Genomic DNA, 14280 nt, shown 5'->3' with positions numbered 1-14280 from the left:
ATTTAAATTTTGTTGTTGTTTTTAATACATTTTATTATTAACTTTATTCATTTTTATTTAACTTTATTGCTATCACAAGGTGTTTGATAAACCCCCAGGGATATTCATTGGGCAGGTGACGGGTACTCTTTATGGAGACAATGGAGGTCTATTAGACCCCAATATTTGCCCTGCCCTCCAAAGCAACTAACCGAGTACATATCGGCTTGGTTAGATGCTTTCCTGGCTGTATCAGCTTGCATCAACCAGGAAGATAGCTCTGAAACATGAAGTGACAAAATCACCATTCTATCCCAGTGTCATTCATTAGAGTCGAGAAATGAATGCCCTCTGACATAGTCTCAGGCTGTCGGTTAGAGTGGGAGAGCTCAGGAACCACAGAGGGAGGGTGCTGGAGGGAGCCGGCTAAAGAACATAAGCACAAGCTTATGGTATGTCCAAAAAGCTGACGTAGAAAAAAAAAAAACAAAAAAAAAACATTAATGGATTTATATTAGTCCTTGATCAATTGTGATCCATTGACAATCCCCGTGACAATATTTAAAGCCACAACAGCTTGCATTTCTATTATTTGATGGGTATAAAATTTACATATATAGAGTATTCATTACTTGCGGTCACTTTCTGGTGGCAGTTGTCCCACTTGTAATATGTTTCTGGCTGTTCGGTAAACAGGACTTGTGCAAACTGTGGAATGATAAAAAGGGGGTCAAAAAAATGTAAACAAATGCATGTGACTTAAGATACTATAAATCACGAATTTGAAGCCAAATCTTGAAACAAATTTTTTTTATTTTGTGTTTATTGAAAAAGAAAAAAAACATGTATTATTTCAAATGCAAATAGTGTAAACACTTCAATTTCAGCTTCTTGTAATTCCCTGTACAGCAGCACTCTGCTGTGTGCCCAATAAAAAACACTCCAAACACATCAGCTGACAAAGAAACATGCTAACAATAGAGTAGATTAGAGAGATAGCCGGACTAGTCTGCTGATACTCCTTAGCCTAGGTTCACACTGACAGCGGGAATGAAATCGAGCCAGTTCAGCTGAACTTGCATGATTTCATTCCTGCATGTCAGTCCCGACTTCGGGGGCGAATTCAGAGATATCTGTGCAGGTTTCTGTACAGATGTCTATTGAAATCTCACCCCAAAGTCGAGAAAAGTAGGTACAGACACTACTTTTGGGAATCGGTGCGGCACCGCAAAGTCGGCGTCGCACCAATTTGGACGGTGCCATTGCCTGCAATATCCCCTGATTTGGCATGCGTTTTGACATGTCAAGTCGCATGCCAAAACGCTGCAATGTGAACCTGGGCTTACTGTCCTATTATAAGCTGAGGCAGGAAAGTAACCTAGTTCTGTTGCTTAAGACCCCTTTTCACACATGCGGGACCGTTTGTCCATTTTTCATCCATCCGTTGACTGATGAAAAACAGACATCAATGCATCTCTATGGAAAAAAGGATGTAAATAGATGATTTATCCATTTGCATCCGCTGCATCAACATCCATTTTTTTGGAACGGATCAAAGCCCTATTTTTCTACCGTTAAAATAATGGATCGGATGAAAAAGGTCAAATGGTCCACTTTTCCATTAAAAAAAGGCTCTGGGACTACTGAAGGATGTAGAAAAAGGATGAAAAACGGATGAAAACGTCATCCGTTTTTTTTCTGCATGTGCAAAATGGACCTTATTGATTATATAATATATTGAGAGAGAGAGAGATCCAAAAAGTTAGGCACTCATAGGGTCTCACAGCAGATAAAATGCAAAGCAGCAGCACTTCTATTGTGAATATTTTAGGCACCCTGGCATCACTTACCTCACAAAGTGCGGTGGTTACCTTGGGACTATTATATTTATTTACTCATCCTCTGAAGCTCAACTTTAACTTTTGTACTTGAACTATAGTACATGAAATAGTGCTACTATAAGCAAACTAATATGGTAAGTGCAAATGTGCATCACTAAAGCAAGCTTGGGAGAACATGATGTATGTATATTGTATAAATTATGTTTGGTAAAAAAAACATACCAATATCATCATTTAAAGCATGGGTGCTGAACCTGCAGCTCTCCAGCTGTTGCGGAACTACAAGTCCCATGAGGCATTGCAAGCCACTGACAGTTACAAGCTTGACCTCCCAAAGGCAGAGGCATGATGAGGCTTGAAGTTCTGCAACAGCTGGAGGGCCTCACAGGTTGAGCACCCATGAGTTAAAGTGTAAATCCCTCCCAACACTAAAATCCCTGCATCTGCAGACATCCATGATCTAACACTAACCTATCTGTAACCCTCAGACATGAAATACGAATAAAGCATATCCCTCTATAATGTGTACTTGTCTCAATCCAGAGCACTAAGTGTCATTTCTGGCTGCTGCATGAATCACTTCTGACAAGTTTTCCTTACACCAAGGTGACAGGTGAGGGATCTCCAGCAAACAGCTTGCAATGGACAGCTTTGGCTCTGTTCCTTTGTGAAAGGGGGTGCCTTCCTTTCAATCAGGGCTTAAAGCTCCTCTCCCTGAGCTTTGCAGAGGGTAACTTTAGCTCTCTGACCCTGTTCCCTTAAAGGTCAGAAAACTGTATAAAGTCAGGACTTTGAATGGCAGGAGAGAAGAGAAAGACAGCAGATAAACAGGTACAACTTATATAGGTAATTGTTTAATTTCTGTGTATCACCTGAGGCCAGTCACTTCACTGGGTAAATGTAAGAGCTTACAACCACTTTAATGAATTTTCAAGTGACTGAAAAATGCATTAAATCGGTAGTAAAGTCCGCTTTGTAATTCTTTCCTACAGGTAAGCCTATACTATATGTAAAATGAATAGCTCCTAAACGTGCACAATTTAAAAGATTTCCACTGGATGCAGCTGGGTGACGTCACAGGCGCATGCACTCTGAAGGTCTTGTATACTTGCATGCACTGGATGACGTTAGCGTGGCTCCAGCCACTCCACAACTGGAGCCCCCAAGAAAGACTGGGGAAAGATGGAAGCCCTGTCAGCAGTGACAAAGCGCCGCTGGAGGGCTTTGATCTAAGGTAAGTGTGATGCATACTAGCACATTAAAAAATTGCCTTATAAAAACGTTTTTTTTTTCTTTTTAACTGCTGCGGTTAACTACCACTTTAAATAACGAATGCGCAGTTTGAATATAAAATTCTGGTCACGCTATAAAGTTATAGGGTAATGTTATTATTTAAAACCAATAGTTCTGTAGGTTCCCATGTCCCCTTTCCATCTCTAGTCCACTCATTAACTTTTAGTCAATCATACACCTGTACAATCCACGCCAGACTCTGAGCTGACACCCTTCATGATATTCTATGGTATTCCCCTTTGCTCCTCCCCTGGCAGGTGATGAAAAGGTGAAGGAGCTGGTCCAGCAAAGAGGCATTTTCAGAAGAGAAGAGGGCTTTGAGATGCAAGGAGGGAGAGCGCTGTGCTAGGGAACAAACTCTTCTGGAGTAGTAAAATTTTTCAAACAAGTTGAAAGGCACAGTGCAAGTGAATACAAACAAATTATGAAAAGGAAAACATTGAAGAATATACCAGTGTATATATTCTTTAGGTGGCAGGCTTGCTGATGGTTGGTACCACTGTATGAAGCCACCACCACCGCATCCCGCTGGATGGCAGCAATCTGGTTCTGAAAGGAGCGCAGTACCTCTAAACCTATGAGACGACATATACATATTAGAAAAATAAAATGGTAGTTACAACTATACAGGTCAAAACCTATGAAACAATACAGGTAACTCATGACATTATATTTAGCAATATATAATACAAACTGTCTTTGAAAGATAAAAGGGAACTTACTCTTTTCTCTCCCTTGTCCCAAGCAACCCCTGCTTCCTTCACTTGAACTGTAATCCCCAGCATCATAGACACTGCAAGCAGGTCAGTGATATGTACAACAAACCGCTCCTGAAAACAGAAAAGAGGAGAGCTATTCAAACAGTACAAAAAAAAAATATTTCACACTGAAAGCACCCAGGCATCGGCGGTAAAACGCCACTATCTTTAGTGGTATTTTAGCGTCGTTTTTGTGACGCTTTTCAGCCGCTAGCAGGGGCGTTTTTAACCCCCCGCTGTCGGGCAAAGAAGGGTTAAAAGCACCTGCAAAGCAGCGCTTTGCCGACGCTGCCCATTGATTTCAATGGGCAGGGGCACTTTAGGAGTGGTGTATTCACCGTTCCTAATGCTCTTCAAAGAAGCTGCTGGCAGGACTTTTTCTGACGCCCTGCCAGAGCGCCGCTCCATTGTAAAAGCCCTCAGGCTTTCACACTGGAGTGAATAGAGCAGCTCTTTCAGGGTGCTTTTGAGGCACTATTTTTTATTGCAAACGCTATTTTAAGCGCTATAGCGACTGCAAAAGCGCCTCAGTGTGAAAGGGGTCTTAGTTTCACACAAGCTCTTCCAGTCTCTAGCAAAGTTAACATGTAGGAATAGGAACGTTGGCCAGACTTGGCTTGCTGCGCCAGACAGTATCAAAACAGAACATCCTTCGTTTTCCTAGTCTTTAAAAGAAAACTGCAGAAATTTGAATTTTCATATATCTTGGAGTACAGTACAGGCCAGCAAATCATAGGCCATAGTTTATATGCCATCACTTTCAGATGTTTGTACACTTGCAACTCTGTGCTGGGAACACCCTCAATGCACCTTTATATAACCCCACCCACTCAGTTTTGTAGCACACAATAAGGAGAAACACAGGACAGAGGGGAGAGACCTGTATCCAGTAATCTTCACTCTAAGATATGAAATGTACTTGTAAGTCAAAATTCCCATTATCCTAACCGCACAGTACAGGACAACAAGTTAAAGCTTGAGATGTACCCAAGTATACTGAGGTGCAGGCAACAACACAGCAAATAAAAGCAAAAAAAAAAAAAACACAAAAGCAGGGACCTTAAAAGCACCATATTGTCAAAGCTCACATCATCAGAGGCCTGAACATCCACCTACACCTAGTAAAACTTTGAAAAAGTATGAATGGAAGAACCGGTGGTGAAAGAACTAGGGCTCTCATCAGCGCCCTCACAGTTCCTTCAGAGCAACAATCCGTCAGCTGTGGTGGAAGATGGTAGTTGTAGTACATTCATTCACAGGAAACTGTGTGGGCGGAGTTCCATACAGCTTCACTGTTTAGGAATAGTGACAGTGGGTACAGGGACAGGATCTCAGGCTTGCTTTTACACTGAGTTGGGGATCAAGGAGAGACGCTACAGGGGCTGGCACGTGCTACATGTAACATGTTCCGAAAGGTGACATTATCCTTTAAGCCCAAAACTTTGCTGTACCAAAAAGCTCCTAATGAATTCTATGGGTCCAAAAATGCAGTATGCTGCACCAAAAGATGCGCCTGCACATTGTAAAAAATATCACTGCACCATGTCCTGGATTGGTCATAGAGAATAATTTTAATATACATTGTTCTGGATTGCAGCGTGATGGCAGATGCAGGAGAAATCACACTAGTGTAAATGAAGCCTTAGACATACTATATAGGTAAATCTTAATCTTTGAGTATAACAAAATAACACTAGATATTACAATGTGTGTAATCCTAGCTGTGACCTGTTCTTTTCAAGAACGACAGCAGAAAACCCAATTGGGACTTACAGGCCAAACAGTAATGGTAGTCACTAAGCACCCTCATTCACTAACTAATTTCTGCAACTAGAAGGCCACTTAATTGGAACATTTGTGTGTTTTAGATTTTTTTTAGTATCCACAGCTCTAGGTAGAGTCCCAATGTATCACAAAGGACATAGATGAGCAATTCTATGTCCTTTGGCAGCTTAACATTTGCACATAAAACACAGAAACTGCTGATCTGAGATAGCGCTTCTGGTCATTTGGCTTCAGAACAAGGGGATTTTCTTTTTCTGAATTAAAGAGCAAAATCCCTTTCAAGACTTCATGAATTTTTTATGTTATAAAATGATCAAACAGCAAATAAGGACTGTTAAACAATAGTCTTATTTAAAAACATAAGACGTTACAGAGTAAACACGATACCTTAAACTCCAAGTCGGTGTATTGTGCCTCCTTCCTCTCCTGCATTAAACCCAGACAAAAGGCCTGGAAGTTTATTTCATGTTTGGTCTGTTTGATGATCTCCCGTAGTAATGCACGCGATGCTCGCAGATAATCCTCTTTATTAATAAGCAAGTCTTGGAACACCATGGCTAGGAACTAAGGAAGCAAAACGACATTTCACGCTGTCAGTTATTTACTCCCAAATTCTGTTAAATTTGACTAATAAGTAAGTTACCTTTGGTGCCAGCTCGGAGCTGTGAGTGTAATACCGTATACAGGATCTGCATGTTGTTTGGGTTTCTAGCATTTGGGAAAGCTCATTAAAAATGACAAACTTGACCACTGTGCCCAAGGTTATCTTTGTGTGCATTCAAAAGCTCCCTACAATATGAAAAAGGGGAAAAAAAGGAGCCAGTAAGAGTTAAAACATTTAGTATAGTAAAAATGTTATGCGTTTTTCAAACAGTTTTCAAGTATAATCAAATGTATCTTATAGAAAAGAGTCGCTGTTTGGTGCTTACAGGGCCACCCATGGCTGGAATTGTGGCCCATTCAGCAGGAATTGTCCGAAATTCAAGTCATCTATAAAGGACCTGACACGGCTTTCAGAAAAGCATTGAATGATAAGTAGCTTATTGCCTGAACAAACAAACATTTTATTCACTGCCAGCAGATCTACCTTGATTCAGTTTAATACAAGTATAAAAAATATACAGTGCATCCGGAGGGTATTCACAGCACTTCACGTTATGTTTACAGGCCTTATTCCAAAATGGATTAAATTCATTATTTTCATCAAAATTCTACAAACAATGCCCCATAATGACAACGTGAAAGAAGTTTGTTTGAAAATCTTTGAAAATTTATAAAATAAATTCCATGTATGTACATAAGAATTCACAGCCTTTGCTCAATACTTTGTTGAAGCCACCATTTGGCACCAATTACAGCCTCAAGTCTTTTTGAGTATGATGCTACAAGCTTGGCACACCTTACTTTTGGGGCAGTTTCTCCTATTCTCTTTCCTCAAGCTCCATCAGGTGGATGGGGAGCGTCGGTGCCACATTTATTTTCATATCTCTCAAGAGATGTTCAATCAGGTTCAAGTCTGGGCCACTCAAGGACATTTACAGAGTTGTCCAGTAGCCACTCCTTTGTTATCTTGGCTATGTACTTAGGGTCGTTGTCCTGTTGGAAGATGAACCTTCGCCCCAGTCTGAGATCCAGAGCGCTCTGGAGCAGGTTTTCATGAAGGATGTCTCTGTACATTGCTGCATTCATCTTTCCCTCGATCCTGACTAGTTTTCCAGATCCTGACGCTGAAAAATATCCCCACAACATGATGCCATCACCACCAAGCTTCACTGTAGGATGGTAATGGCCAGGGATGAGCGGTTGCCTGGCTTTCCACCAAATATGGCGTTTGCCATTCAAGCGAAAGAGTTCAATCTTTGTTTCATCAGACCAGAGAATTATGTTTCTCATGGTCTGAGAGTCCTTCAGGTACCCTTTGGCAAACTCCAGGTGGGCTGTCATGTGCTTTTTACTGAGGAGTGAATTCCGTCTGGCCACTTTACTATACAGGCCTGATTGGTGGAGCGCTGCAGAGATAATGATGTTCTGGAAGATTCCTCTCTCTCCAGAGAAACGGCTGAGCTCTGTCAGAGTGACCATCAGGTTGTTGGTCACCTCCCTGACTAAGACCCTTCTCTCCTGATCGCTCAGTTTGGCCGGGTGGCTCTAGGAAGAGACCAGGTGGTTCCAAACGTCTTCCATTTACGGATGATGGAGGCTACTGTGCTCATTGGTGCCTTCAATGCTGCGGACATTTTCCTGTACCCTTCCCTAGATCTGTGCCTCGATACAATCCCATCTCTGAGGTCTACAGTCATCTCTTTGGACTTCATGTTGGTTTGTGCTCTGACATGCACTGTTAACTGTGAGACCTTATATAGAAAGGTGTGTGTGCCTTTCCAAATCATGTCCAATCAACTGAATTTACCACGGGTGGACTCCAATCAAGTTGTAGAAACATCTCAGGGATGTTCAGCGTAAACAGGAGGCACCTGACCTCAATTTTGAGTGTCGTGGCAAAGGCTGTGAATACTTATGTACATGTGATTTTTTTGTTTTTATTTTTAATAAATTTGCAAAGATTTCAAACAAACTTCTTTCATGTTGTCATTATGGGGGAATGTTTGTAGAATCTTGAGAAAAATAATGAATTTAATACATTTTGAAATAAGGATGTAACATAACAAAATGTAGAAAAAGTGAAGCACTGTGAAAACTTTGCAGATGCACTGTAATACTAATAGTACTAAAAATGTGCAGCGCCAAAACACAAGTAGAGCAAGATCAAAAGCAACTGAAATATAGTTCTTTATTTTCCATGCTGGAAGAATAATACAGTACAGAAATCCAAGAATTTTTCGAAACAATCCAAAAGTTAAAAAGTGATTTAAATAACCTAGCACGTGCCAGCTGAAGCTGATTGGACTGATGACAAAAAAAAGTGAAAGTACTTAAATAACGTAATTTGATTATGTCAGCTGACCTTTAGTACTCTCATCTGTTTACTTTGTAGGCTTAAATGTGTACCACACCATCCCACTTTAGTCTATTGGAAATTCCATTGATCAACTACCACTAATGTTATTACTATAAATGTTACTATCCAGGTATATTTTGTGCATTAATGTATTTCCCACCCCCCCCCCTTTTTTTTTTTTTATAAACTACTGAGCCAGGCAGAAATAATTCCTTAAGGAAGTTTATTCTGCATTTTCACAGCTCTTATTGTAAAGAGGCCTTTTCCTCCAGACGTAAAGAGTCCCTGCTGCCTTTTGCAATGATCTTAAAGTGAATACTTAGCACCAAGTTCACTATATAATTGTATTTCTACAGCAAATAAGTCAGCCTAAGAAAATAAGAAATGTAAATGTCACGAACACACTGCAATTCCTTGTAATTTATTAAAGCGGAGTTCCGGCCACAATTTCACTTTTTAAATATAAATACCCCTGTAATACACAAGCTTAATGTATTCTAAGTAAAGTTAAGTCTGTAAAACTAATGTCCGTTTTGTTAGGTTGTTTACAGCATTTAGACACTTTATAAATAGAAATGACTGGGGCCATCTTAAGTGTGGGCATCATGAAGCCAGACTGTATGACTTCCTGGATTTCAGCCTTGCAGATCTCGCACGATGCTCAGTGCTGCACAAGCGGTGTAATAGGTTTCAGATCAGGTTTCAGCACCTGTACTGTCCAAGTCACATGATTCTTCGAGACTGGGGAGTGCACAGACTCCTGGAAAGTTACACCCACTACATTCCCAGGAGTCTGTGCGGCGTAGGTTATGAAGCTTAACCACTTCCCGCCCGGCCTATGGCCGATTTACGTCCGGGAAGTGGTTATGAAATCCTGACAGGACGTTCCAGAACGTCCTGCAGGATTTCATGCCGCGCGCGCCCGTGGGGGCGCGCATCGCGGCGATCGGTGATGCGGGGTGTCAGTCTGACACCCTGCATCTCCGATCTCGGTAAAGAGCCTCCGGCGGAGACTCTTTACCACGTGATCAGCCGTGTCCAACCACGGCTGATCACGATGTAAACAGGAAGAGCCGCCGATGGCTCTTCCTCCTCGCGTCTGACAGACGCGAGTAGAGGATAGCCGATCGGCGGCTCTCCTGACAGGGGGGGTTCGCGCTGATTGGTTATCAGCGCAGCCCCCCCTCGGATCGCCACCCTGGACCACCAGGGATGCCCACCCTGGACCACCAGGGTGGGCAAAAAAAAAAAAAAAAAAACAGAAAAAAAAAAAAGTTTAAAAAAAAAGCATAAAGAAAAAAGATGCCAGTCAGTGCCCACAAATGGGCACTGACTGGCAACAATCAGTGCTGCCACCCCAGTGTCCATCAGCGCCACCCCAGTGTCCATCAGTGCCACCCCAGTGTCCATCAGCGCCACCCCAGTGTCCATCAGCGCCACCCCACAGTGCCCATCCATGCCCAGTGCCCACCTAGCAGTGCCCATCTGTGCCACCCATAAGTATACATCAGTGCCGCCCATGAGTGCCCATCTGTGCCGCCTATGTGTGCCCATCAGTGCCGCCTATGTGTGCCCATCAGTGCTGCCTATGTGTGCCCATCAGTGCCGCCTATGTGTGCCCATCAGTGCCGCCTATGTGTGCCCATCAGTGCCGCCTATGTGTGCCCATCAGTGCCGCCTATGTGTGCCCATCAGTGTCGCATACCAGCGCCGCCAATCAGTGCCACCTCATCTGTGCCCGTCAGTACTACCTCATCGATGTCCATCAGTGCCATCTCATCGGTGCCCATTAGTGCCGCCATATCAGTGCCCGTAATTGAAAGAGAAAACTTATTTACAAAAAAATTAACAGAAAAAAATAAAAACGTATTTTTTTTTCCAAATTTTCAGCCTTTTTTTAGTTGTTGCGCAAAAAAAAAAAAATCGCAGAGGTGATCAAATACCACCAAAAGAAAGCTCTATTTGTGGGAAAAAAAGGACGCCAATTTTGTTTGGGTACAGTGTAGCATGACCGCGCAATTGCCATTCAAAGTGCGACAGTGCTGAAAGCTGAAAATTGGCTTGGGCGGGAAGCTGCGTAAGTACCTGGTATGGAAGTGGTTAAGCACCTAGGTGCAGGAAGAGGGAAGATTAAATGGTCACTAAAGGATTTTTTTTTTTTTTTAGCTAAAATAGCTTCCTTTACCTAACTGCATTCCTGGTTCATGTCCTCATTGCTCGTTTTTGCTCTGATGTTGCTGTAAAACTGCTCTAATCAGGACACTTACTGGTTGTCTGGCTCCGTATGAAAAAAGTCATGGGAGACTTTAGTTTCGTTTTCCTAGCCATGACTCTCTATGGCACTGTCCAGCACAGAGGCATAAAATAACATGCAAAGACTAAACTACTTTCAGTTTCGTTTTTGCATCTAAGAGGCACATTATATGATTGATTTTTATCTATTTTTAATCGTTTTTTAAAAGGTAGCAGTTAACTATTATGTCTCTTACCCTTATACAGTCATTTCAGCAAAAAAAATGTTTTTCCTTTAGTCATCCTTTAACTATTCTGCCTAGCAACAAACACTTTGAAGGCATCTAAAAAAAAAAAAAAATGTTCTTTAAAGGACTAATGAATTTTTTTAAAACTACTGATGTAATGTTATATTTATGGTGGAAACTCCACTTTAAAGATGACACCATAGCAAATGTGACATGTAATCAAGCAGAAACTATAGTAATCAATAGTGGAGTGGGGTAAGTTATCATGAACAAGATTAAATCAATGGAAGACATGAATTTGAGGAAGGAGAATAGATCTGGACCATATCCCATTGTATGATTTCAATGAGACTACTTTAAGGCCCCCTGCAGAATTTTCTTACAACTTATAATTATCTTGATTGCAGTTTTTTGCCAGGATTTAAAGAGCATTCTCATGGAGTCTGCTGTAATCTGGAGGGCACCGCTGCTTTTTACTACTGCCTACCCTTCATTACATTTCTCTTTACCCCTTTAGTCTTATTATATTTCTAACATTATTTCACTTTTTAATTTTTGTGCTATATTTTCATATTCCCTGTGCTCCTTTCCTCTCCTATATTTCCAGGTACTATATACAAGGAAAGATATAATTATGAAATGTCATCTGAAATACCATACTCTTGTAAAATTACAGAGTGAGAGCTTCCTGAAGGTTGTGATAGTGAAAGAGAAATACAGTGTACCGTATGTGACAGATACTGAGGAAACACACAACTCAATTGCAGTTTGACATTATGGATAATTCTATGCAATGCTACTTGTATCCTCATGATACATCACACTTTTGTAACAAGTAACTTACGTACGTCACCAATTATACTTTTGTACCGAACAAAACAAAAACAGATTATACCGTACATACAAAAGTGACATTTTGGTCCATGCTGGGTAAGTTTGCAGTGACATAAAGGCCATATCTTGGGAACAGGTCTATACTGAAAGGGTTATTGCATTATTTTCTTTATTTTTTATTTTTTTTTACTCTGCCCATATTCCCTTTTTTTTCTTTCTCCTAACGATTTTGGCAGAGTGGCTTGTTTCCATTATGATCGGTCTTTGTCACTGCATTCAGTGTTTCTAAGGTCCAGTCTACACACCGAGTAGTGTTAACATATGTTTCTTTCCGTGTATAACCATGCTTTAAGTCAGTGTTTTTCAACCTTTTTTTAGTCAAGGTACCTTTAAAAATTAGGGACAGTCTCGAGGCACCCCATTCTAAAATGTAAAAAAATATTCTAATTGTTTTAACATAAGCAGCAACATCCAGACATGTAGGACACCCAACGTTCCAACGTTAGAGATGATTTATTCCTCAAAAGCAAATACACTTTTGCACACTGGTACTGACTAGTATACCAATGTTTCTCTTCTTCCTCAATTTCTCTCCATCAGTCAGCTAATCTAACCCCATTGCTGAGGGAGAGGAGCAGAGGAGGGTCAAACAAGGATGCTGTGGAGGCAACAGGCATCCTCCTTTTCAACTGAGGACATCACTGGTTGTTAGGATGCCAGTGTTTAGAAAGTCATAATGATGCATTATGGAGTAACGAAAGGCTGGTTTCATCACCTGCTGGCTTGTATAAAAATGTTTGATACATTTTTAGGTATATTGCCAAGGCACCCCTGAAGAGGCCTCAAGGTACCCCAGGGTGCCTGGGCACACTGGTTGAAAAAATGGTTCTTTAAGTTTACATGTTGCTGTTGGAAGATGACCCCAACAAGCTGAATAATAAGAGCAGTGGTTTACAATCCATAAAGTATAGGTATTGCAGTTAATGCCAAGTGTAATACTGCATTTTGGATCCGGCTTACCTCACAGCTAGCATATAATGGTTAAGGAGAACTTTGGGCTTGAGTCGAATTTTAATTAAATTAGAAATTACTTCCATGTCTTCAGACCCTTGAGTGTTGCAGTTCATACAGACTGACATAAGCAAATCCTGAGCTGGACGAGTCAGCTAAGGAAAAAAAGGAAAGAAATTTATTTTTTTAAATTTGAGCAAAGCTTACAAATGAACAGGAAGAAACTTCAACATAAGACTACACAGATACAAACATAAACAAGTCAGTTTTGTTATACCAGGCATGCCACAAAAGCACAGAAAGCTTTATTTGAAAGCAGCGGTATGGAACACTTACTGGGATTATAGTCTGCATGCAACTGATCCTACCTTTGGGTTCTGCAGCCACATCTCCAACCTCTGCACTGCCATAAGTCGCACCTCCTTGTAACCACAAGTGGCAGTAAGCAAGCGCAGTAGATTCCTAGAAACATTATCCATGGGCTGTCTTCGGTTAAGCTGATCCCTCAGCATATCTAGGACATACTCTTCCACTCCGTCAGCCAATTCTTCATACCTAGCACAGGCAAGCATAGGCTATTATATAAACACTGCATATTCCAGTCATATCTTTTGGCTTTGTAATTACTCATAGCATTTGTCATCTTTGACTAGCAACATCTATTGAACAGCATCTGTAAAACTATAGGAGTTACCTGGTTCTTTACTGAAAAGTAGAAGTACTTGAGGAATTTGATCAATCAGGAGGCATCTCCCACCCTGCTCTAAAATGACTATTCCTTATTTCATGACACAAGTACAGTGGCCTTGAAAAAGTATTCATACCCCTTGAAATATTCCACATTTTGTCATGTTACAACCAACAGACGTAAATGTATTTTATTCGGATATTATGTGATAGACCAACACAAAGTGGCACATAATTGTGAAATGGAAGGAAAATGATAAATGGTTTTAAATTTTTCTTACAAATAAATATGTGAAAAGTGTGGCGTGCATTTGTATTCCCCCTGAGTCCATAATTTGTTGAACCACCTTTTTCTGCAATTTTAGCTGCAAGTCTTTTTGGGGATGTCTCTACCAGCTTGGCACATTTAGAGAGTGACATTTTTTACAGGTGCATTTATTTTTTTCTAAAGAATCTGCAGAGCATTGCACCCACAATTAGCAGATCATAGGTGCAATGCCAGGCTCCTGCAGACTCGCAGGATAGCAGTCTATGTGTACTTCTGATACAGGCAGTAAGTTGAGAACAGGATGACCAATCATCAATCATTACTGAAACTGTAAATGAATGATGAGGCCATGCGGACGGAACCCGCAAGGCTGCAATGTTTTCAA

At 41.0% G+C, this 14280-nt stretch overlaps 1 protein-coding gene across 1 annotated transcript in view; it reads right to left on the bottom strand.

Moving 5' to 3' along the window:
- The window catches only part of INTS1 (integrator complex subunit 1), a 173740-nt gene that overhangs the window by 132975 nt on the left and 26485 nt on the right, over window positions 1–14280 (bottom strand). Inside the window, 14 exon segments of the mRNA XM_040356702.1 lie at window positions 612–633; window positions 636–687; window position 3184; window positions 3566–3591; window positions 3593–3628; window positions 3630–3688; window positions 3832–3943; window positions 6044–6220; window positions 6300–6323; window positions 6325–6372; window positions 6375–6416; window positions 6418–6445; window positions 12950–13095; window positions 13309–13495. Of these exon segments, the coding sequence (XP_040212636.1) occupies window positions 612–633; window positions 636–687; window position 3184; window positions 3566–3591; window positions 3593–3628; window positions 3630–3688; window positions 3832–3943; window positions 6044–6220; window positions 6300–6323; window positions 6325–6372; window positions 6375–6416; window positions 6418–6445; window positions 12950–13095; window positions 13309–13495 (960 nt within the window).

This window comes from Rana temporaria, chromosome 6 (assembly GCF_905171775.1).
Source record: "Rana temporaria chromosome 6, aRanTem1.1, whole genome shotgun sequence".
Taxonomy (NCBI): domain Eukaryota; kingdom Metazoa; phylum Chordata; class Amphibia; order Anura; family Ranidae; genus Rana; species Rana temporaria.
The sequence above is the reverse complement of the archived record's forward strand: the minus strand, read 5'-3'. Positions and strand labels throughout refer to the sequence as shown.